This window comes from Stenella coeruleoalba, assembly GCF_951394435.1.
Source record: "Stenella coeruleoalba genome assembly, chromosome: 4".
Taxonomy (NCBI): domain Eukaryota; kingdom Metazoa; phylum Chordata; class Mammalia; order Artiodactyla; family Delphinidae; genus Stenella; species Stenella coeruleoalba.
The window spans coordinates 100,100,757-100,125,064 of NC_137149.1; the positions used below are offsets into that span (position 1 = coordinate 100,100,757).

Here is a 24,308-nt window from a genome sequence, read left to right on the forward strand (position 1 = left end):
AACAGAATAAAGAAAAAAGAATGAAAAGAAATGAAGACAGCCTAAGAGACCTCTGGGACAATATTGAACGCAACAACATTCACATTATAGGGGTTGCAGAAGGAGGAGAGAGAGAGAAAGGACCCAAGAAAATATCTGAAGAGATTATAGTTGAAAACTTCCGTAACATGGGAAAGAAAATAGCCACCCAAGTCCAGGAAGCACAGAGAGTCCCATACAGGATAAGCCCAAGGAGAAACACACCGAGACACATAGTAAGCAAATTGGTAAAAATCAAAGACAACGAAAAATTATTGAAAGCAGCAAGGGAAAAATGACTAATAACATACAAAGAACCTCTCATAAGGTTAACAGCTGATTTCTCAGCAGAAACTCTACAAGCCAGAAGGGAGTGGCATGACATATTTAAAGTGATGAAAGGGAAGAACCTACAACAAAGATTACTCTACCTAGCAAGGATCTCATTCAGATTCGATGGAGAAATCAAAAGCTTTACAGATAAGCAAAAGCTAAGAGAATTCAGCACCACCAAAACAGCTCTACAACAAATGCTAAAGAAACTTCTCTAAGTGGAAAACACAAGAGAAGAAAAGGACCTGCAAAAACAAACCCAAAACAATTAAGAAAATGGTAATCGGAACATACATATCAATAATTACCTTAAATGTGAATGGATTAAATGCTCCAACCAAAAGACACAGGCTTGCTAAATGGATACAAAACAGGACCCATATATATGCTGTCTACAAGAGACCCACTTCAGACCTAGGGACACATACAGACTGAAAGTGAGGGCATGGAAAAAGATATTCCATGCAAATGGAAATCAAAAGAAAGCTGGAGTAGCAATACTCATATCAGATAAAATAGACTTTAAAATAAAGAATGTTACAAGAGACAAGGAAGGACACTACATAATGATCAAGGGATAAATCCAGAAAGAAGATATAACAATTATAAAGATATATGCACCCAACATAGGAGCACCTCAATACATAAGGCAACTGCTAACAGCTCTAAAAGAGGAAGTCAACAGTAACGCAATAATAGTGGGGGACTTTAACATCTCACTTACACCAATGGACAGATCATCCAAACAGAAAATTAATAAGGAAACACAAGCTTTAAATGACACAATAGACCAGAGAGATTTAATTAATATTTATAGGACATTCCATCCCAAAACAGCACATTACACTTTCTTCTCAAGTGTGCATGGAACATTCTCCAGGATAGACCACATCTTGGGTCACAAATCAAGCCTCAGTAAATTTAAGAAAATTGAAATTATATCAAGCATCTTTTCTGACCACAGTGCTATGAGGTTAGAAATCAGTTACAAGGAAAAAAACCTAAAAAACACAAAACACATGGAGGCTAAACAATACGTTATTAAATAACCAAGAGATCACTGAAAAAATCAAAGAGGAAATAAAAAAATACCTAGAGACAAATGACAATGAAAACTCGATGATCCAAAACCTGTGGGATGCAGCAAAAGCAGTTCTAAGAGGGAAGTTTATAGCAGTACAATCCAACGTCAAGAAACAACAAACAGCTCAACTAAGCAATCTAACCTTACACCTAAAGGAACTAGAGAAAGAAGAACAAACAAAACTCAAAGTTAGTAGAAGGAAAAAAATCATAAAGATCAGAGCAGAAATAAATGAAATAGAAACAAAGAAAATAGGAGCAAAGATCAGTAAAACTAAAAGCTGGTTCTTTGAGAAGATAAGCAAAATTGATAAACCATTAGCCAGCCTCATCAAGAAAAAGAGGGATAGCACTCAAATCAATAAAAAATGAAAAAGGATAAGTTACAACAGACACCGCAGAAATACAAAGCATCCTAAGAGACTACTACAAGAACTCTATACTGATAAAATGGACAACCTGGAAGAAATGGACAAATTCTTAGAAAGGTATAACCTTCCAAGACTGAACCAGGAAGAAAGAGAAAATATGAACAGACCAGTCACAAGTACTGAAATTGAAACTGTGATTAAAAATCTTCCAACAAACAAACGTCCAGGACCAGATGGCTTCACAGGTGAATTCTATCAAACATTTAGAGAAGAGCTAACACCCATCCTTCTCAAACTCTTCCAAAAAATTGCAGAGGAAGGAGCACTCCCAAACTCATTCTATGTGGCCACCATCACCCTGATACCAAAACCAGACAAAGATACTACAAAAAAAGCAAATTACAAACCAATATCACTCATGAATATAGATGCAAAAATCGTCTACAAAATACTAGCAAACAGAATCCAACAACACATTAAAGGGATCTTACACCATGATCAAGTGGGATTTATCCCAGGGATGCAAGGATTTTTCAGTATACGCAAATCAATCAATGTGCTACACCATATTAACAAATTGAAGAATAAAAACCATATGATCATCTCAATAGATACAGAAAAAGCTTTTGACAAAACTCAATACCCATTCATGGTAAGAACTCTCCAGAAAGTGGGCATAGGGGGAACCTACCTCAACATAATAAAGGCCATATATGACAAACCCACAACAAACATCATTCTCAATGGTGAAAAACTGAAAGCATTTCCTCTAAGATCAGGAACAAGACAAGGATGTCCACTCTCACCACTCTTATTCAACATAGTTTTGGAAGTCCTAGCCATGGCAATCAGGGAAGAAAAAGAAATAAAAGGAATCCAAATTGGAAAAGAAGAAGTAAAACTGTCACTGTTTGCAGATGACATGATACTATTCATAGAGAATCCTAAAGATGCCACCAGAAAACTACTAGAGCTAATCAATGAATTTGGTAAAGTAGCAGGATACAAAATTAATGCACAGAAATCTCTTGCATTCCTATACACTAATGATGAAAAATCTGAAAGAGAAATTAAGGAAACACTCCCATTTACCATTGCAACAAAAAGAATAACATACCTAGGAATAAACCTATCTAGGGAGACAAAAGACCTGTATGCAGAAAACTCTAAGACACTGATGAAAGAAATTAAAGATGATACAAACAGTTGGAGAGATATACCATGTTCTTGGATTGGAAGAATCAATATTGTGAAAATGACTCTACTACCCAAAGCAATCTACAGATTCAATGCAATCCCTATCAAATTACCAGTGGCATTTTTTACAGAACTAGAACCAAAAAATCTTAAAATTTGTGTGGAGACACAAAAGACCCCGAATAGCCAAAGCAGTCGTGAGGGAAAAAAACGGAGCTGGAGGAATCAGACTCCCTGACTTCAGGCTATACTACAAAGCTACAGTAATCAAGACAATATGGTACTGGCACAAAAACAAATATAGATCAGTGGCACAGGATAGAAAGCCCAGAGATAAACCCATGCACCTATGGTGAACTAATCTATGACAAAGGAGGCAAGGATATACAATGGAGAAAAGACAGTGTCTTCAATAAGTGGTGCTGGGAAAACTGGACAGCTCCATGTAAAAGAGTGAAATTAGAACACTCCCTAACACCATACACAAAAATAAACTCAAAATGATTAAAGACCTAAATGTAAGACCAGACACTATGTAACTCTTAGAGGAAAACATAGGAAGAACACTGTTTGACATAAATCACAGCAAGATCTTTTTGGATCCACCTTCTAGAGTAATGGAAATAAAAAGAAAAATGAACAAATGGGACCTAATGAAACTTAAAAGCTTTTGCACAGCAAAGGAAACTACAAACAAGATGAAAAGACAACCCTCAGAATGGGAGAAAATATTTACAAATGAATCAAGGGACAAAGGATTAATCTCCAAAATATATAAACAGCTCATGCAGCTCAATATTAAAAAAACAAACAACCCGATCCAAAAATGGGCAGAAGACCTAAATAGACATTTCTCCAAAGAAGACATACAGATGGCCAGGAAGCCCATGAAAAGCTGCTCAACAGCACTAATTATTAGAGAAATGCAAATCAAAACTACAATGAAGTATCACCTCATACCAGTTAGAATGGGCATCATCAGAAAATCTACAAACAACAAGTGCTGGAGAGGGTGTGGAGTAAAGGGAACCCTCTTGCACTATTGGTGGGAATGTAAATTGATACAGCCACTATGGAGAACAGTATGGAGGTGCCTTAAAAAACTAAAAATAGAATTACCATATGACTCAGCAATCCCACTACTGGGCATATACTCAGAGAAAACCGTAATTCAAAAAGACACATGCACCCAAATATTCATTGCAGCACTATTTACAATAGCCAGGACATGGAAGCAACCTCAATGCCCATTGACAAATGAATGGGTAAAGAAGATGTGGTATATATATATACAATGGAATATTACTCCGCCATAAAAAGGAATGAAATTGGGTCATTTGTAGAGACGTGGATGGATCTGGAGGCTGTCATTCAGAGTGAAGTAAATCAGGAAGAGGAAAACAAACATCGTATATTAACGTATATATGTGGAACCTAGAAAAATGATATAGATGAACTGGTTTGCAGGGTAGAAATTGAGACACAGACGTAGAGAACAAGCGTATGGACACCAAGGGGGGAAAGCCGCGGTGGGGTGGGGATGGTGGTGTGATGAATTGGGAGATTGGGATTGACATGTATACACTGATGTGTATGAAATGGATGACTAATAAGAACCTGCTGCATAAAAAAATAAAATTCAACAATAATAAATAAATAAACAAAGTTCCTTTGGACCGAGACCAGTTATGAGATGTTCATTCACCCTGGATATTAGATAGAAAAGGCCTATTAGTGGTAGCTTTGAGTAGGTGAATCATCACTTGCACAATAAGTAGTATGGTTTGGGGTAGGCTTGTATTTCACCTTTTTGTTACAAGGTGACATTTGCCTCTGCTACCCCCACTCACTCAAGATTGCAGTATAATGAGTTCACCTCATAGGTTAAAACTCTAGAAAGCGCTGACTTATCCTGACAATGTGTCTTGTTGACTGTTAGGTGCAAAATATCCACAGTAGAACATTGTTAGGGTCCTGTTGTGTAAGTTTCCCAGGTTTGCTAAAGTGCCACACGGAAATTTCTGATTCCCAGATATAATCTGGTTTGTAATATCTTGTCCTTGTCTTCTTTGATTTGGGTGATATGTTTCTGGAAAAGTCTGATTAAACAGTGAGTTCTGTTAACAAAGTTATTTATTTATTTGACTGTGTAGGCGAGGATTTAGAGGAAGGGCCATGTATGATCTTTTTGTGTGTGTTTATGTGGCAAGGATGCTAACTTAATGATTTGCTTGAGATATGATAGTTTGGAGCAGTGGCTTGGAGGAGGACAAGTTTATCAGAGCTACCTCTCTTGCTACATCAAGTTATATGTTTCTTTCAATTCAGTTCTGACCCGGACACAGCCTCCGGTTAAGATAACTGATTTATGTAGAGCAGTGGTTCTCCAACTTTAGCTTGCTTCAAAATCATTTCAAAGGTTTGTTAAAACCCACCTTGCTAGACCCCTTGCCCAGAGTTTGATATAGTTGGTCTGGGGTGAGTTCCAAGAATTTACATTTCTAACACGTGCTCAGGTGATGCTGATACTGCTGGTCTGGGAACAACACTTTGGCCACCACTGATTTAGAACATTGGGAAGCTTTTGTCCCTGGTTCAGGGTGTTGCAGGGTAGGGGTGGAGAGTTTGATAGGGAGGGAGATGGGAAAAGATGCAAGAATGCGGATCATCTTGCTTAAGGTTTACCTAAAAGTGTTGACTTCTGAATTCTTTCAGTGTAGTACAAAGTTAAACATCAGTGAAGCTGTTAATATTACTTTTATTAATGAGAATCAGATAAGGTTGGGAGGAACAATAGATGTGATTGTTTCTTAACCTTGGCCTCCTCTTCCCCATCTGGTTCCTGCAACTTCCTTATCCCTGTGCCTCCCTACTCCCCCATATAGTACAAATATAGATAGCCATCCTATAACTGTCTTTCAGAAATGAGAGAAATGAGACAGTATATGAGGCTTCTTGGAAAAGTTGTGACATCAGTTAGGATTACCATTATAATGGAAACTTTATTCATTTGGCTTCTACTTATTCATATTTTGCAGCAATTAGGACCGTGCTTGAGTTGAAATGTACCTTTGTAGTATTTATAAAGAATTTCCAAAGCAAATCAGGGAGTTTAGAATATTGCCCAGGAAATTTAAATTACTTAATGAAAAATTGCTTTCAAATTCATTTCAGTATTGCTGCTTATGTACAATTGATTTAATAATTAGAAATCAATCTCATCTATTCATTTACATAAGTTGCTTTTAACTTATGATTAAGGGTTTGCTAAGACTTCATTGCAGTAAGAATATCTAGTTCAGACTTTTATGCAGGTAGAATTTTCACCCATTTAGTCCAAAAGACTAGTTTTATTTTCTAATGTAAAGTATAAAATTGTATGTACTCATCATTTCCTTAGTTTCAAGCCCAGCATTATTTGGAGGCATTCTTGTTTGGGCCTGGTGTCTTGGTGTCTTTTGTGTTGAGTGGACACTAGAAACCTAGTACGTGGTTCAGAGAAGAGAATGTGGCTTTCAAAGAGCTTCTTTTAATTTTGCTCATAAAGCAGTTTTTCACATGTTACTTTCCTTTGAAGAATGCCCTGTGCTCAGATTTTCCTAGAATAAAACATCCTACCAGGTAAAGTGTTTAAGAGATCTAGGCCATGCTTACTCAATGAAATGCAGCAGAGTGGAAAATATCCTGTTTTGCCAACTCAAGAAAATTGATCTAGTAGTTAAAGACAATTATATTATTTAAAGAGCTGCTGTTATATAGACGTTAAATTATTAGGGGGTAGATTTGAGTCTCTTGCAAAATTATGTGTAGAAGGTTTGGTCTGAAGGAATGGAAATCCGTAATCTAAAGAATTATGTGGAAGTAAATGTGAAGCTGTGTTCGAACCTTGATGCTTGTTTTTCAACCCTTGTCCTCTTGGTGTGAAGACCAGCCTGAGTCAGATCACAGGGGATTAAATGGTGAACCCATTACTCAGCACACTGCGGGGGCGGGGGGGGGGGTGGTTAAACACCCTGGCTTTGAAGAATTACTCTTTTGCTTAGTAAGCCTGGAAATTTCAGGTTCACCTGCAGAATGAAAGCTCAGTATTTTGTTGATTAACCAGTCTATTTGAAAATGGTCTATCCCTCTTCTAGATGTCCCTCCTCTCTGTTCTCATATAACCATGTCTGAAGTCACTGGCTGGATTGCCAATGGATTTTACCTGCGGCAGCTTTACAGCTGGGGAGCTTGGTTCCCATGGAGTATTCCTGATGAAATCCATCGCTTGACTTGAATAAGAAGTTTGGCGTGTTAAGGGGAAGAAGGGATACACTTACTTTAGTCTGGCAAATGGGAATGCAGGAAATAAGGGGAGCTGTGATAACACTGCTTTGAGGCAAAGAATGGGGATTCTGGATCAGATGCCCATTACGGAGAAATATTCTTGATCAAAGTGTTAGGCAGAGAATGGAGTGCAGATGGCTTTTTGGGTTGATCAGAGCAAGTGGTGCCCTAGGAAGGACTGCAGAGGCTGGGGGAGAGGAGGTCCAGGCCTTTTTTTCCCCTGGCGCTGGCTCTACTGAGATGAGGAAAAAGCCCATCTCTATAGGCAACAGAAATAGGTAGATTAGGATGTGTGTAAAGGGCCGTAACAAAAGGCAAACCAAAAACAGGAGTGAGTTTATTTTTATGCTTATTGTTTTACACATTTCTTTGAAAATTTAACTTATCATGAAACGGAGCCAGAAGACTTAAAGAAAGTATTTGGGATTTTATACATTTTTCATTTAACCATGTTAGTGCTCTAAACTAACTTTTCAACTCTGGAAACCTGTTCAGGAGAATCCTAATGTAGCTTAAACATCATCACCATTCCCATCGTCATCTACTAGTGGTCATGAAATGTACAACCAAACTCTTTGTGTTGTTAACAAGAAGTCTTTAATTAGGGTTCACTTCTGTTTTTCCAGGTAGCCCAGCCATGGCCCACAGGAATCTGACTTCTTCCAGTCTGAATGACATCTCTGATAAACCAGAGAAGGACCAGGTAAGCAAAGAATTCCTGCTTCTTTGAAATGTAAGACTAAATGTATATCTAGAAGATGCTGGGAAAAGATTAGAAATGATGGTCCTCTAACTTAAAACGAACGAACATGTGTAGATTGTTTTGTTTTGTTTTTTTCACCTTCTCTGAGGGAAGGGGAAGCAGTGTGTGAAGGGATTTGAAGTTCAGAAGATAAGAGTCTCTACTCCAACTCTTATAGATGAATTCACTTGGGCAGTTTAAATCTTGGAGCTACAGTTCTCTTAGCTTTAAAATAGTAATATTAATTCCTACCTCAAGTTTATTGTGATGGTTAAATAAGATGATTTGTGGAAAAAACTGGTTTGGTAAACTGTAAAGGGGTAGGAAATGCTGGCGGTTGTTAACTTTGAGGGGATATTTCAGGCAAAGGTAATGACAGTCTTGTTAGCCGTATGTTTATCTATTAAAGCATATAGGAAGTAACCTATTTGAAATGAAAAGTAAGTAGGTTTTGAATCTCGATTTGCTTTCTTTTAAAAAGAATATGGTAGAAACTGGTCCATTTTCCTAGTTGGGTGGGTATCTGGGCTTGAAACTAGTAGAAAATGGTGACTGGGTATAATTTTGCACTTTACATTAAAAAATGAAATGAGTTATTTGGACTAATTGGTTGAAAATTCTACCTGAATAAAGAAATCTGAATTATATATTTCTAAGACAATGAAGCCTTGTTTACAACAATGTTCTTCTTTAACTGACAGAGGCTTTTTAGACCTTGGTGAACTCTCAGAAGTGCAGGGAAGGTGAAATTATGTTCTTTCTTGTGAAATGGCTTTTGGATTCTTTCTTCCTTCTCCTTCTAAACAACAGCACCCTAGTAGGGCCTTCATTATCTCAGAACAGATTGCTAGAAAAGCCTTGGGAATTAATCCTTTCCCCATTTTCTCCCAATTCAATACACTTTTCATATCATTGCTCTTATATTTCTCCCCTGGATCAAAAGCTTATAATGGCTTATATCAGGTGAAGTTCAGACTATCCCGACTTTTAAGATTCTCTGAAATCTGGTGTAATCTTTCTCATCGTAACTTACATGTGTTTCCCAGAAGAGAGACTCTGCTTTGGTTTGGCTTAATTACCTCCACCTCTGCACTGAGATTAATTCTTGACTTTTACAGCTGCCCCCCCAACCTTAAATGCTAATATGGCTAGCTCTCCTCCCTACCATTGGCCTACCTCTTGAAATACTGTGGGAGAAGATCATTTATTTATTTATTGCTTCCTGGAGGCAGTTTACATTCACTTTTATTGTTTATTTTATTTTTAAAGAAATGTATTTTTGTTTTCTTTTGTTTTTTTTTTTTTTTGCGTTACGCGAGCCTCTCACTGCTGTTGCCTCTCCCGTTGCGGAGCACAGGCCCCGCGGCCATGGCTCACGGGCCTAGCCGCTCCGCGGCATGTGGGATCTTCCCGGACCGGGGCACAAACCTGTGTCCCCTGCATCGGCAGGTGGACTCTCAACCACTGCACCACCAGGGAAGCCCTTTTTAAAATTTATTTATTTTTTTAAAATAAATTTTTAAATTTTATTTAATTTTGGCTGCATTGGGTCTTCGTTGCTGTGTGTGGGCTTTCTCTAGTTGCGGCGAGTGGGGGCTACTCTTCGTTGTGGTGCGAGGGCTTCTCATTGCAGTGGCTTCTGAGAAGATCATTTAAATATTGGATTCATTGGCAGGTTCATACCAGTAGTGAAAGGGAAACCTCAGTCCACTAGGACTTGTTGAGAATTTTCCTCAAAACTATTTTGTACATTTTGGCTCCCTACAGCATTTACCAAACGACATTCTGATCGTGAGATTTGCCAGGGGCTTGGATAAGGCAGAGTCAGGAATATCTGGTTGACACTTTTTCAGGAAGGCTTCTTTTACTGGGGACAGTTCTTGTCAGGAGTTTGTCAATTGCCACTGGTAAATGCTGAGAGAAATTTCTTACCTTCTTGGGTGTCTTCATATCTGAGCATATGCAGAAGAAATTTGATGACTTATGATGTGTATTACATGAGATTTTGATTCCAGTGTTAGAAGAAATAGGTTAGAACATTATGATTTAGGGTGTTGATTTTGCTATTGATAAATGGAATATTTATAAATGGAATGGGATATTTATAAATGGAATATTTCCTGCCATATTAATAAACAAAGGATGTCACAGTCATCAAGGATTGCAGCTCTCCATCGTGAGCCGGTGAGCCCTGAGGAAACTCAGGGCTGAAAAGAACACCTGCCATCTAGCAGCCAACAGACTCCCTAAGGTGAGTCCTGAGGAAACTCAGGATGTGAAAAAACAGGATCCTGGCCCCAGATAGCTGAGGTGCATATCAAAGGAATGATTTCAGTGAGCTCTGACTCTTGCATCGTCCCATATATAGAAAAGTGCTAAATTCCGTAACTTGAGATGTCTGGTTTTCTTTAATTAACAATAATCTTGTGACGTTCAGACTGCCTGCCCTTTGTTGCAAAACTCTTATATATCCTGGCTCCTCCCCCTGCCTCCTTGGAGCAGTTTCTCAGAGTTATCTGAAACTGCTGTCTCCCCGGCTGCAGTCCTCATTGTGCGCCAGATAAAACTTAACTCGCAGCTCTCACATTGTACATTTTTAAAGTCAACACTATAAAGCCTTTGTGGTCCTTAAAACCAGAATCTCTGATGCCTGTCACCGACATCTCATATTCATCAAGGTTCATGTGAAGATGAAACCAGGAAGATTTGATTCAGGAGGTTTGTTCTTTTTGTTTTCAAAGCCAGAAAATGTAGTTGATGAGTATATCATTATAAGAGCGACTGTCCTTCTTCATTTATCTAATACAATAGGCATAGCTCATCCAATGAGCCCTTCATTCCTCCAAAGAGAAAGAAACTCCATTCTTTGCTTCCCACCAAAAAGTTTGAAGAGAAGCTTTGTAATTGACCCATTCATCTCCTCTATAACTAAAGGTAGAGTACAAATTCAAACTAATTATTTCCTGTTTCTATACTTAACAATTTTATTAACTTCAAATACAAAAGCTCCTCGATCATTTTCGGGTGAGAAGAAGAAAATGGGCTTGCTAAGAAGATGAAGCCATGGCAAAAAAAACAAAACACACACACACAATAAACTGGGGCTTTTCTTTTTTAACCTGTTTTTTTCTCTGTCTGGTAGGGAAAAAAGGTTGCCAGGCTCAAATTTGTTTTGAAAAAGCTTTTATAATTAATTAGCCAATGTCCTGGAAATGATCTTGGCAGTAGTCAAACTTGTTCTGTATGCTTTTCCAAGTTGGCCCAAGAAACTTCCATCCAACTGGAACTGAAGTTTTCTGATTGATTATTCTGCCTGGATACAATTCGAATAGTTGCGATGGTGCCTCACGACTTCCTGGAGCTGTATAACTTCCCAGTAGCACAAGAAATGGTTTTCATGTTCAGAGATATGAAGAGGAGCAGAATTTCTCTTTCTGACAGCTACATAGTGACAAAATTCGAGGGCATGTTTTTTATAAGATTCTGTTTTGGGAAAACAGAAGAAACAAATCCGTGGACTGCACTTTCTCTCTCTGGCTGTGCCAAGCCTATGTACTTATGATTTCAGTAGCGGCTGCTTTATTGAGAAATAGCTCAAAATAGTTAACAGCAGAAGAAAGAGCATCGCCAAAATTTAGGTGATTCAATGCTTCAACAGTATTCCAACTTGGATGTTATATTTATTAAGCAAAAAACACCCGGGGAGAAGTAGATTTTTTAGAAAATACATCTGGAGCTCATCTACTTGTAAATGGACATAAATAATCTCCTCTATTTTGTTGCTATGGAGGATTTTTTTTCTTCTTTATCCAGTTATCTTCCCCAATTACCTTAGATTGATTTGTTTTTCTATCACCTTTTATTTCTTTTCTGTGCTTGAAAAAATTTACAACTGCCACGGGTGCTTATCAAATGCAGTGGGTTAGTTCTACTTTTCATGTGAGTATGGAATCAGCTATGAAGATAAGAAAATCTTATTATTTTACCTCATAGCTTTAACTCTTTGGAGGAAATACTGTGCTCAGTGGTACAATGACTTTTTTAAAGGGGCTCTTTTTCCTTTTCAAGATTATCAATAGGGCTTCCCTGGTGGCACAGTGGTTGAGAGTCCACCTGCCGTTGCAGGGGACACGGGTTCATGTTCCAGTCCGGGAAGATCCCACATGCCGTGGAGCGGCTGGGCCCGTGAGCCATGGCTGCTGAGCCTGCGCGTCCGGAGCCTGTGCTCCGCAACGAGAGAGGCCGCAACAGTGAGAGGCCCGCGTACCGCAAAAAAAAAAAAAAAGATTATCAATAATGTAATACCATCTCACAATTATATGACCAACCTTAAGTGAAATTGCAGTCTGTAGACTGTAGTGAATGCAGTAAATGTAGAAATCCCTTGAAGATTCTTAGAGAGACATTTGCGCTTATATAACCTTGTAACTTTTTATCTGGTTGTCGCTTCCCTGATACTCGTTATTTAGCCAGCTTATCGGAGAACCTATCCATTGGTGTCCTGGTGGAATTTGGCCTAAGGTTAATTTCTAAAGTGTATGGTAATCATTTTTCACACTATCTGTTGCCTGTTATCTTTAAATATACTTGGTTGTCTCAATATCTATTTTTGAAATCTTGGTCTTTTGTAGAGATAGACCTAAATTTAAATATTTTTGTCAGAGAGTAAGAGGATGAAATCAGTAATCCATGTAGAAGTTTGAAACTGCTCAGCCATGACTACCTTACAGTGAAATCTAGAAAGAAACATTTTGTGATTGAACAACCCCCTAACCTTTTCTTACATGTGTGTAATACAGGAGTGAGTCAACTGAATTCAACTGAGATGACTTTTCCATCGTTTTGATTTTCATCCTGAGGCTCACATACAGCTTCCCTTAGCATTCATAGCTATGTCATATTCACAGTGATGGAAGAGTACAATAGCACCTGCTATTCTTTTTCACGGCTCAGCCAGAAAACCCTCTGATTGGCATTGGTCACTGAGTGGTCTCACTCCATTACTCAGAGAAGACGCAGTGGCAGAGAAGGGCTTGTATTTGCTGAGGTTATGATACTTGTCTTTAGCATCTTTTCAGGGCCCGCTGAAACACTGCTGTGTCAGGAAAGATCCAGATGGAATCACATCTGTGAAAACCTGATAAGAAAGGCATGTTGTTGAGGAGGAGGTTACAGTCGTTAGGTGTCCTTAGTCACTGCAGTATTGGTGACTGCAACTGGTAACTGTGGTTCAGTGGCTACAGCTTTCCTTTGGCCAGGAGTCCTTGATGGGAACTGGTGAAACCATTGCAGTGGTTATCTGTGGAGCCCCTTTCCAAGGGGGTTAGCTTGCTGCTTAGATGATTAACAAAACTGCCTTGTCCTTCCTTTTCCCTTTCTATAAGAAATTTGACTTTTTGTAGGTTCCTCCTCCCACCTTATGCTCTCTCCCATATTCCTTTTTTTTTTTTTTTTTTTTTTTGCGGTACGCAGGCTTCTCACTGTTGTGGCCTCTCCCGTTGCGGAGCACAGGCTCCGGACGCGCAGGCTCAGTGGCCATGGCTCACGGGCCCAGCCGCTCCACGGCATGTGGGATCTTCCCGGACCAGGGCACAAGCCCGTGTCCCCTGCATCGGCAGGTGGACTCTCAACCACTGCGCCACCAGGGAAGCCCTCCTATATTCTTAAAGAATTCACAACCAATACTTATTAATAGAGTTTGAGAAACACTGATACTCATAGTGATTTCCAAGAACCTGTGTTCTTAGACCTGGGTCTCAGTTGAAATCGATCATTGAATTTTACCATTTTCATAATGATATACTTCCTGTGAAAGCCATTTATCTGGAACAGAAAACTAGCCTTCATTTAAAAACAGGTTTTGTGTCAGCTTGAAAGTGAAGGGAGATAAACTTATCTCAGGTAATCTAAGCTCTGTCTAACTTATCTCAGGTAATCTAAGCTCTGTCTAACTTATCTCAGGTAATCTAAGCTCTGTCTTGTATTTTCAGGTGTTTCAGGAGCCTTTTGTAAAACTTAGAACCATGTAAAATTTAAAACAAGCTGCAACAAATGTTAACTTCTAAATCACCCCATAACTGTAGGCTGCTATGATTTGAATTCATTCATTCATTTAAAGAGTATATTCTGTGCTAGAAAGCGTTCTTAGTGCTAGGGTTCCAGAGGTGAATGAGACAGATAAATCTTTGGACTCAAGGAGCTTCCGTGCTTTTGGGAACAGATAGACAGTAAACAACAAAAACAAGTAAACAAATGAATAGGTTAATTTTACACAATGATAGTTGTTATTTAGAAAATACAGTAGGATAATGTGGAGAGGTACAAGAAAGCTGGTTTAGGTAAGAAGATTAACCAGAGAAGAGACAGTCTGAGGGAAGAGGTTTCTAGGCTGAACAAAAAGCAAGAGTATAGCCTTGAGGCAGGAATAAATAAGGTATATTCATAACAGAGGAAGAAGGAAAAAAAATCCAGAGTGGCTGGAGCAGGAGTAGCAGGTATGCAGACGTACATAAGGCCACGTAACCTTTTCATGCAGGGGACCTTTTTTTTTTTTTGCGCGGTACTTGGGCTTCTCACAGTTGTGGCCTCTCCCATTGCGGAGCACAGGCTCCGGACGCGCAGGCTCAGCAACCATGGCTCACGGGCCCGGCCGCTTTGCGGCATGTGGGATCCTCCCGGACCGGGGCACAAATCCGTGTCCCCTGCATCGGCAGGTGGGCTCTCAACCACTGCGCCACCCGGGAAGCCCCAGGGGGACCTTTTAATTTTATTCTGTGTTCAGTAAGACACTATTTTAGGAGTTCTACCTGGAGAGTTGTGTGTTGTGATTTACACTGAAAAAAGATCACTGGGGATAGCGTGTGATGAGATGGAGGAATTTGCTAATGTTTTGGATCATCTGGTGTTGTTCCTATAATTAAACATTGGATGAGCACCACAGTGCATTAAACAGCTCAACAGACCCAATAGCCAATTTCTTAATGTGTTTGACAATAGATGTCAAGACCTCATTCCTGTTGGCAAAGGGAGCTCTTCTGTTCCACTGAAGTATTGTAAGAAAGCAAATGAGTTTCCTAGTTAAAATATTTTCCATGCACTATTAGTTAGAATTAATAATTATTTAATTAATATTATTAAAAATTAAAATATTTTAATGCACTAGAAATGGATGTAGGTCACCAAGAGTAGTGAGATTGAGCTTTTGAGTGATTATATCTGTTACCTGCAGTTCTCTTTTTGATGTCATGACTCATGAAACCCTCACCAGAGGTCTCTCTAAGGAACAGTGACAAGTGTCTTAGTCCTTATTGTTCCAAAAGGGGCATCGGAATGTGTAGGTGGAGGACAGAGCCGCCCCGTGGGGTCCTGAGCCACACTCTCACCGGTATCTGGGAAAATCGAACTCCAGGAGCACCGCAGGGTGTTCTGTATTCAACATTTAGCAAAAGGGATTGCAGGGTTTACATGTCTTAAATGGCATGTCTTATCTAGCATGATTTATATTTGATGTCACTTTTTTCTCTTTCTAGTATGTAGCAGTCTGCCTGTATCCCAATGCCATAAATATACTTAGAATAGATTGCAGAGAGTAGTAGAATGCCATCAACAATTATCTTTAATGGATGTCTGCTCTCATGTCACACGTTACCTACCTCTGACCAGAACTTCATTTAAAAAAAAAAAACACTTTTTTCCCCTTAGAAGTGGCAAACCGGAAAGCAGCAGCACCTGTGGTAAACATCCTAAGGGCATGATTAAAAACCTTTATAATAATTCTAACTATAAACATGAACTCATTCTTTACTTTCTGTAGTAACATTTTATTATCTATGACGTTTTTTAAACTTTAGTTTTTTCTGATTCATAATTATACAAAATTGCTGTAAAAATTCAAACAAAGGAAAAATGAATAAAACAGAAAGTGAAAGTTCACAAATTCTCACCCTCAATATAACTACTATTAGCAGGTTGATGTAGTCTTCTAGACTTTTTCTATGCATAAAAATATATATACTTATTTATATAAAATACAAATGGGATCATATTGTTCTGCAACTGGATTTTTAAAAAAACTAACAATACCACGGATGTCTACCTTATTTTCCTTGAAGGCTATATGGTATACATGAATCATATTTTATTTAAATGGTCTTCTATTAATAGATAGTTACTTATTTTCATTTCTTTGCAGTTAGACAAACAGGCCTTTAAGAAATGCCCTCATTGTAACTTTTTTTTTTTTTTTTGCATTCTTTCATGATTATTTCTGAAGGAGAAATTTTGTAAGTGCAATTGCTGGGTCACCATGTATTGCCAATTACCTCCTCAAAAGATTATATCAATTTGTGTCCTAGGTCTTTTAAACACTTTAATTAATCCTCCTCCACTGCTAGAATACTGTTTGCCAGTCAGATTTGAGTTTCTCCTTTCTGATTCATTCCACTAAAAGCTTAGCAACTCAGTTAACGTGAAAAGAATCACAGTCACTAGCATCTGCCTCCCAGCTCACTTTGGGGGCTTTTTTCAGAAGCTTAAAATATCAAGGCTAAAACTGGGTTTATTCTCCTGGTCTAATTGGATCTCTGAGCTGGCTAATCTGCCTATATTCTGAGGTAAGGAGGTGAAAAGTCCAGTGGTCGTAGACTTGGCCACCTGTATGTTTCTGATTGCTTCTGCTTAAGGAGAGGCTGTTCTCAGCTCTGAGAGAAATCCTTTGGCTTTGTGAGAATTTCCTTGGCAACCAAAAATGGCTTCCTCTTAAGAGCCCTTCTTGGTGGTCAGCATTTGGAAAAAAAGGAAAATCACAAGAAGAGTTGGACAAGTGTTCTCTTTGAAGCACTATCCAGCACATTTGCAGCTTGGCCCTGCATCTCCTTCCTCCCCAGTCCTCCACCCTCAAGAGAATTCTAAGTGAACTTACGTACATACTGTAAAGTTAGTTAAATGAAAAGTTTATACCTTTATTAGGAGCTTTGATGGAGTGTTTCATCTAGGATAATTGATAAAAAGATCAGCGAACCATTAATTACATGTTGGGAGATATTTGCAGATTTTTCTGCTTCCTTACTTCCCTTGCAACAGGGAGTCTCTGCAGAGTAGAGATACGAAGAGGCCAAGCCATGGGAGGAAGTTTTCCTTGCTCTTCTTCAGAAAGAGAAGGGCTTCCCCCTGTTTCCACGTCACTTGTCTGATTGATCCAGTGGCTAGTTGATTTATTTGCCTCTGTAGAATCTCATGACCTTATCAGTCGCCAGCAGAGCTCACTGATTTCTCCTGTTGTTACCACCAATCGTCTGGTTTCACTCCCTAGAACTGAACTGAAGTGAAAACAATCATACTTCCGTTTTCTCTGCCACCATGTTAAAATGGTAGCAGTAATTTTTTCTGCAATCCAAAAGCCAGTGGTTAATCATACCCAGTCGACATTACTGCCTATTCAGTGTTCTATGCATATGCATACAAGAGGCTAGAAACTAACCAAGTAATTTTAGAGGACGCCATTGTAAGTTCAGTATTAGCGGCACTGTTGATCATTCAGTGGCTCTGAGGGTATTGAGCCTGTTCTTTTATAAAGAATAAGTAATAATGACTAACATACATTGGACACTTTTTCACACTAGCGCTTTGGTTGGTATTATCAACCCTGTTTTATATATTGGTAAACTTGAGGCACAAAGACATTAAGTAATTTTTTCCAAAGTTAAATAGCATCTAAGTGGTAGAGCTGCTTTCTGGCCCTGGAGCCTGTGCTCTTTATGAGTATGGTGAATTCTGCCTATTTGCATTATGGTCTTTTTTAGGTCCTAATCCCCAGGTGTCCAATTAATAGTTAGGTTAATAATAGTTAGACCTTAGGTTTGTCTTTGAGGCACACATTGTTCTGAATAGGCTAATCTACAGAATTGTTATTAAATAAACCAACAATTAAAAAATTCTTAAGGGTCTTATGGTGACTGGATGTTTCTGCTGCCACAGTGATTAAAAGACTTGGTGAATCAACTGTTTGTTTTGTGTCCATACTCTGAGTGGTATTGGTGGAGGTCAATGAGAAGAGGCTGATATAATAAAAATAAAGCATAAAATATGGTCTCAGATTATGAGTTTATATCTAGCTGGAGAGACCAAATAAACTGTGGTGCTGACAGTAAACTGCAGCAGGTCAGTGAAAGACAAGATAACTGTGTGGGTTAGAACCATCAATCAAAGAGAAACGAGGGATTTTATTTTATTTTAGTTTTTTAAATTTTTAAAACATCTTTATTTGGAGTATAATTGCTTTACAATGGTGTGTTAGTTTCTGCTGTATAACAAAGTGAATCAGCTATACATATACATACATCCCCATATCTCCTCCCTCTTGCATCTCCCTCCCACCCTCCCTATCCCACCCCTCTAGGTGGTCACAAAGCACCGAGCTCATCTCCCTTTGTAGCTGCTTCCCACTAGCTATCTATTTTACATTTAGTAATGTATATATGTCCATGCCACTCTCTCACTTTGTCCCAGCTTACCCTTCCCCCTCAAGTCCATTCTCTACATCTGCGTCTTTATTCCTGTCCTGCCCCTAGGTTCTTCAGAACCTTTTTTTTTTTTTTAGATTCCATATATATGTGTTAGCATATGGTATTTGTTTTTCTGACTTACTTCACTCTGTATGACAGTCTCTAGGTCCATCCACCTCATTACACATAACTCAATTTTGAAACGAGGGATTTTAGAAGCATCTTTCCATTTTAGAGAACGTAAATAACAGAAGATAAGAGCTTTAGCCAAATAAAGCATTCTTCCTTGGAGAAAGAGTTAGGTAGGAAATGTGTGAAATAAATTGGAATGTAACTTTCTGCAGATTAACAATACAAGTGAATGAGGTGATTTATCCAACAAATGGAAAATATTGTGACTTTTAAAATTCTTTGAATAATGGCCAGTAATCCCCCAAATTTGATAAAATACAACAGGGTTTCAATTAAAATTTATTTTTAAATTAGAGTTACCTGTAGAATTAGCAAAAGTAGATTAGATTAATTAGCCTGTTGACTTGTCCACGGACTATGGTGGATACTCACTTGATTTACAAAATTTTACCTGAACTTTGAGAAACACCCCATAGTCCCTTAACTTTCAGTTAAGGGAAAGTTCAGTTCAGTTCAGTATTTGTTCAGTATTTGTTCTTGCTACAGATATATATTCACTTCTAGGTCATTAAGTCTGATAAATACACATCGTTGTAACTTTTTTTTTTTCTGGTAAGAAGAAAAAGTAATTATTATTGAACTTTTTCTTTAAGCTGATCACAGGAATAGCTTTGAAGATTTAAATAAACATGTTAAACCTTAACTCCTCTGAACCTCAGTTTCCTGATTCATAATACAGGTCTTATATATAATTCAGTCTGAACTGCCTTCTCCACAGGGTTGTCGTGTGAAAAGGAATGTGATTAGTACACTTTAAATATTATACGCGTCTTAATTTATCACTGTCATTTTCATTATTTAAATGTACTACTGCTTGTTATTTTTGGCTTTGTTTTGCGGGAAGATTGGGTAGGATGGAAGTCAATTTCATTTTAGATGTCATTCCTCGCTTCTCAGATTTACGTTGCTAATCTGGCTCTTTGGGGTTTTGTGTTCTTCTGTACTCCACTGCTCTGCCTGCGCTCTCGTGAAATGTGTCTGACTGGCCTTCCATGAATAGTGGTGCTGCATGCACGTTTTCACTGGACCCAAATATCTCTTTTTCTCTCTGCTTTTCCAATTCCTACCGTTTCTTCAGGATCTAAGTCAGGTGCTGCTTTTGCCTTACACGTGTCTTTGGACATTCTGGCTCATGTTAATTAACACCTGTCTCAAATTCTAACACCATCTAAGCTCTTACTGTTTGTCACTTCACAGGGACTCACTTGTTTGTTATTGTTTTTTATTTGTATGTCTCATGTTCCTTTTAGGGTGGGGGGGCCGGACAGCAGAGGGTCTGGGGTGGAGGGAGAGATAGGAGTCTTTTAAGTTAGTTGCTGATGTAATGACAATAATGACTAATTGGGGAGAATCAGCTTCTCCTTTATCCTTTTTCTCAAAAAATCTTCTTTTAAAGGCTGAGAAAATGACTGTGACTATGAGGGTTTCTCACAGAAGGGTGATTTTTGAAAGTATTGTTAAAGTCTTATAATTTATAGTTATATAAATTATATATAAATAAGTTATATAAATAAGTTATGATTATAATTCTGGCAGCTTTAAAAATTACTGTTTCTTATCGTGGGCACTGATAGAGTGTTTCATTAGGTTAATCAGTTGCTTGAAATGAACATTCTTGCCCATGTCATGTGTTAAAAAATTTTTTTTTCAGCTAGAACAATCATGTGAATGCTAACATTTGAAATATAGTTTGCTCTTTCATTTGTTAAAATCCATTTATACATTTTTTCTCATAATTGAAAGCTCAATGAACATAGTTTCCTGGCGGATTGACATAGCTTAGAGAAAACTCTGAATCTTTTTTTTTTAACTTGTTTAAAACAAAATGTAGTGTATCACAAGGACATATTGGAAAAGTCAACTGTCAAGAACAGAAAGATGTTCTATTGCAAGATGACATGGTATTGCTAAGTTTTCCCAAGCATGGCACATTTCAAATCAGGTACTGTCCAACATTCTACTTTTAGATGTGAGCTACTTCATTTTGTATGATATGAAATGGTATGAAATTAGAAGTAAGGCAAATCAGACTTGGGAAGGATTTATCATTAAATGTGATTTATTAGAGAATTTACTAGTTCGATACATTATTATTTTTTTTACAAGATATTGAATATAGTTCCCTGTTCCATATAGTAGGTCCTTGTTGGTTATCTATTTTGTATAGAGTAGTGTGTATCTATTAATGCCAGACTCCTAATTTATCCCTCCCCATCTTTCCTCCTTTGGTAATCATAAGTTTGTTTTCTGTCTGTGAGTCTGTTTCTGTTTTGTAAATAAGTTCACTTGTATCATTATTTTAGATTCCACATATAAGTGATATCATATAATATTTGTCTTTCTCTTCACTTAGTATAGTAATCTCTAAGTCCATCCATGTTGCTACAAGTGGCATTATTTCATTCTTTTTTTCATTATTCCATTGTATATATGTACTCTATACATGATTATAACTCTGTTTCACTTTACATTTTTCTTATAGTTTTGAGTCCAAGGACTGCATTATGGTAAAGACCCAAGTATATTATTGGAACAAGTCAAGCTGAAATCCAGCTATCTGTTAGGATGACTTGTTTCAGAAAAACCTTTTGGTCAGAGATGAAAGACGTTTATCTCTTCTCATAGTGTCTTTGGCTGCATTACTCATTGTTTCTCAAATGAAACTTATGGATAAGCCTGTTTTCCATATCAGCTTATTTATGACACTGAGAAATAAGGAAAGGGAATTTGAGACATTTCAATTAGTAGCCTCCACATTGAAGCTTTGTTCGAAGAAAAACTTGGTGCATAATTCGTTGGCTGTTGAATTACGGTCTCTAAGAAGGCGTCCCCAGGCACTCACTCTGGAGGAAGACTTTGTTTAGAAAGATAACAATTGAAACTACTACTTAAAATAGTTGTGAAACTCTTTTTCAAAGTGTGGAATTCTCAGGGAGTAAGTAGCTCTTTTCATTAGGACATTATGAAAACATCCATAAAAATGTGTCATAAAGAGATTTTTGCGGGATGATGGCAATGTTGTTCTTATTCCCACCTGTCTTTGTGGGAGTCCCTAAATGAAGTCCTGCTGAGGGAATGGAGTGCAATTAGTCCTTTTGAAAGACCTTGATTCATGTCACATTTTGGTTTCTAGTTTTTAAAATTGTGTATTGTTTTTCATTTTTCAAAGATGTGCTGAAGTAGTACAATATGTAGGTTTTATTCAAATCAAGAATAAATGAAAATAAAAAGTTTTTAGAAGATTCTCTCTTCTCTAATGTTATACTAGGGGCTGTATGCTCCTGTGCTTGTATATTTCTTAATCTGTGCCATCCTGGTCTGAACATGCTATGGGCTATATTGTCTTTATTTTGGCTGTGCCTTCTTGATCTAAACTCACAAGTTGTAATACCTCAGTGTGGAAAGAATAGGAGAAAAGGATTTTAATCAAAGAAAAAACTCATCTTTCATGTTCTCCTGAGAATAAAAAGAGGTAATATATGTGAAGTACTTCAGGCACAGATTAATTAGGTGCTTAAAAAATATTACTTCCCTTTCCCCACCTGCTTTCTCCTGCCTCCTTGTGAATACAAGATAGGGTAAACTATGAAACAAAGTAGGGGAAAATGGAGCAAGTGAAATAAATGAGGCAACATATTTGTAATTTTTGGAGTGATTCAAGAGAAAGTAGCAAAATAGAACACTGGGGAAGTTAAAAGTTCTCATTAGAATAAATCTTATGATTCTATATTAAATAGTCTCCGTAGGAGTATACAGGTAAGATTTTACAATGGTGGTGTTTTCTATTTCCTCTCTTCTTTCCTGAAAGTAACAAGCTACTAGCCCGTCTTCTGTAGTAGTACGTTAAGAATTATTTTTACATTCATACAAACCATTGGGATTTTTAAATCTTTGAATGTAGAAGCTGATAAAGCGCTGTGAGGCATAGAGATGTTATAAGACAGGCTCTGCCCTGAAGGACTGTACAGAGGGTGTCACTCATGGCTTAAAATCATTTTGCAGTGACCCCAGAATCCTTATCCCTAGCATGGCTTTCAGAGCCCCATGTTTGTTTGTTTTTTAAGTTTTTATTGGTGTATAGTTGATTTACAATGTTGTGTTAGTTTCAGGTGTACAGCAAAGTGAATCAGATATATAGATATAGATATAGATATCCACTCATTTTTTTTAGATTCTTTTTCATATAGGCCATTATAGAATATTGAGTAGAGTTCCCTGTGCTATACAGTAGGTCCTTATTAGTTATCTATTTTATACATAGTAGTGTGTATATGTCAATCCCAATCTTCCAATTCATCCCTCCCCAGCTTGTCCCCTGGTAACCATAAGTTTATTCTCTACATCCGTGACTCTACTTCTGTTTTGTACCCTTCTTTTTAGATTCCACATATAAGTGACATCACATGATATTTGTCTTTCTGTGTCCGACCTACTCCCCCTAGTATGACAATCTCTAGGTCCATCCATGTTGCTGCAGATGGCATTATTCCATTCCCTTCCGTGGCTGAGTAATACTCCACTGCACATACGCACTACATATTCTCCTTCCACTCCTCTGTCGACAGACATCTAGGTTGCCTCCATGTCCTGGCCACTGCAGATAGCGATGCAGTGAACACTGGGGTGCATACATCAGAGCCCTGTGTTATCCTGCCTCATGTCTGTCTCCAGAGTCCTTTTGCAAGGTTCTCTGTTCTGTTCTCTGACTTTACTCTGACCACACACATGTCCTTCCAGATCCACTAATGTGCCAGTCTTTCTCCTGCCCCAGGCCCTTTGCACATGCTGTTTCCTCTGACTGAAATGTTCTTCCTACCCAGGCAACTGGGGTTCGCCCATTATTTCTCAGTACTGGTCACCTCTGCAGGGAAGTCTCCTGGGATTCCCTGTTTTAGGCTAGAGAGCCTCCTGTTGTAAACTCTTGTTGCACGTTATGCTTTTCCATCATGATGACTACCCCAGCTGTCATGCAATAACGCCCATTTTAATTTTTGGTTAAATGTTTGTCTTCACCAATAGGCCATTTGCTTCAAAGTTGAAGAGATGATGTCTGGCAGACTGTGGCTTGGGGTCATAGCCTGCTGGTAGTCTGTTTTTGTATGGTTGGTAAGCTAAGTTTAAAGGGTTGTTGAAAAAACAAGAATGTACGACAGAGACTGTATCTTGCCTGCGAAGCCTAATTTGGCTTTTCAGAGAAAAAGTTTGCCAACCTGTGATATAAGTTATTGCTCTATATATTAAATAGAAGAACACAAGTATATTTATATATCACATTTTCTTTTCTGAGCAGGCCACTTGGTTGTAGTAAGGCATCCATAGGGTCCATGATGATATAGTTGTAAGCGCTAGGATGAACTGAGAGCTTATGACCATCAGGGGTTCTCAGCTAGAGAATAATTGCACTCAAGTGTATAAATTAATAACCAATGTAAATGTAGAAGGAATTTCTAATGCCGTGGCACTTTTTAGCTGTCCTACTGAACAGATTTATTAGCAATTTGGATTAAGATACAATGTTTGTCAGATTCTCAGAGGACACAAAAT

General features: G+C 38.1%; 1 protein-coding gene across 5 annotated transcripts in view; it reads left to right on the forward strand.

Annotated features, from left to right (window-relative positions):
- Positions 1-24,308, forward strand: part of SLC4A4 (solute carrier family 4 member 4) — a 352,077-nt gene that overhangs the window by 197,393 nt on the left and 130,376 nt on the right. For all 5 annotated transcript variants that reach the window (XM_079920094.1, XM_079920096.1, XM_079920092.1 and 2 more), the window contains one exon: positions 7,955-8,031. In XM_079920094.1, the coding sequence (XP_079776220.1) occupies positions 7,955-8,031 (77 nt within the window). The remainder of the gene's footprint in view (positions 1-7,954; positions 8,032-24,308) is intronic.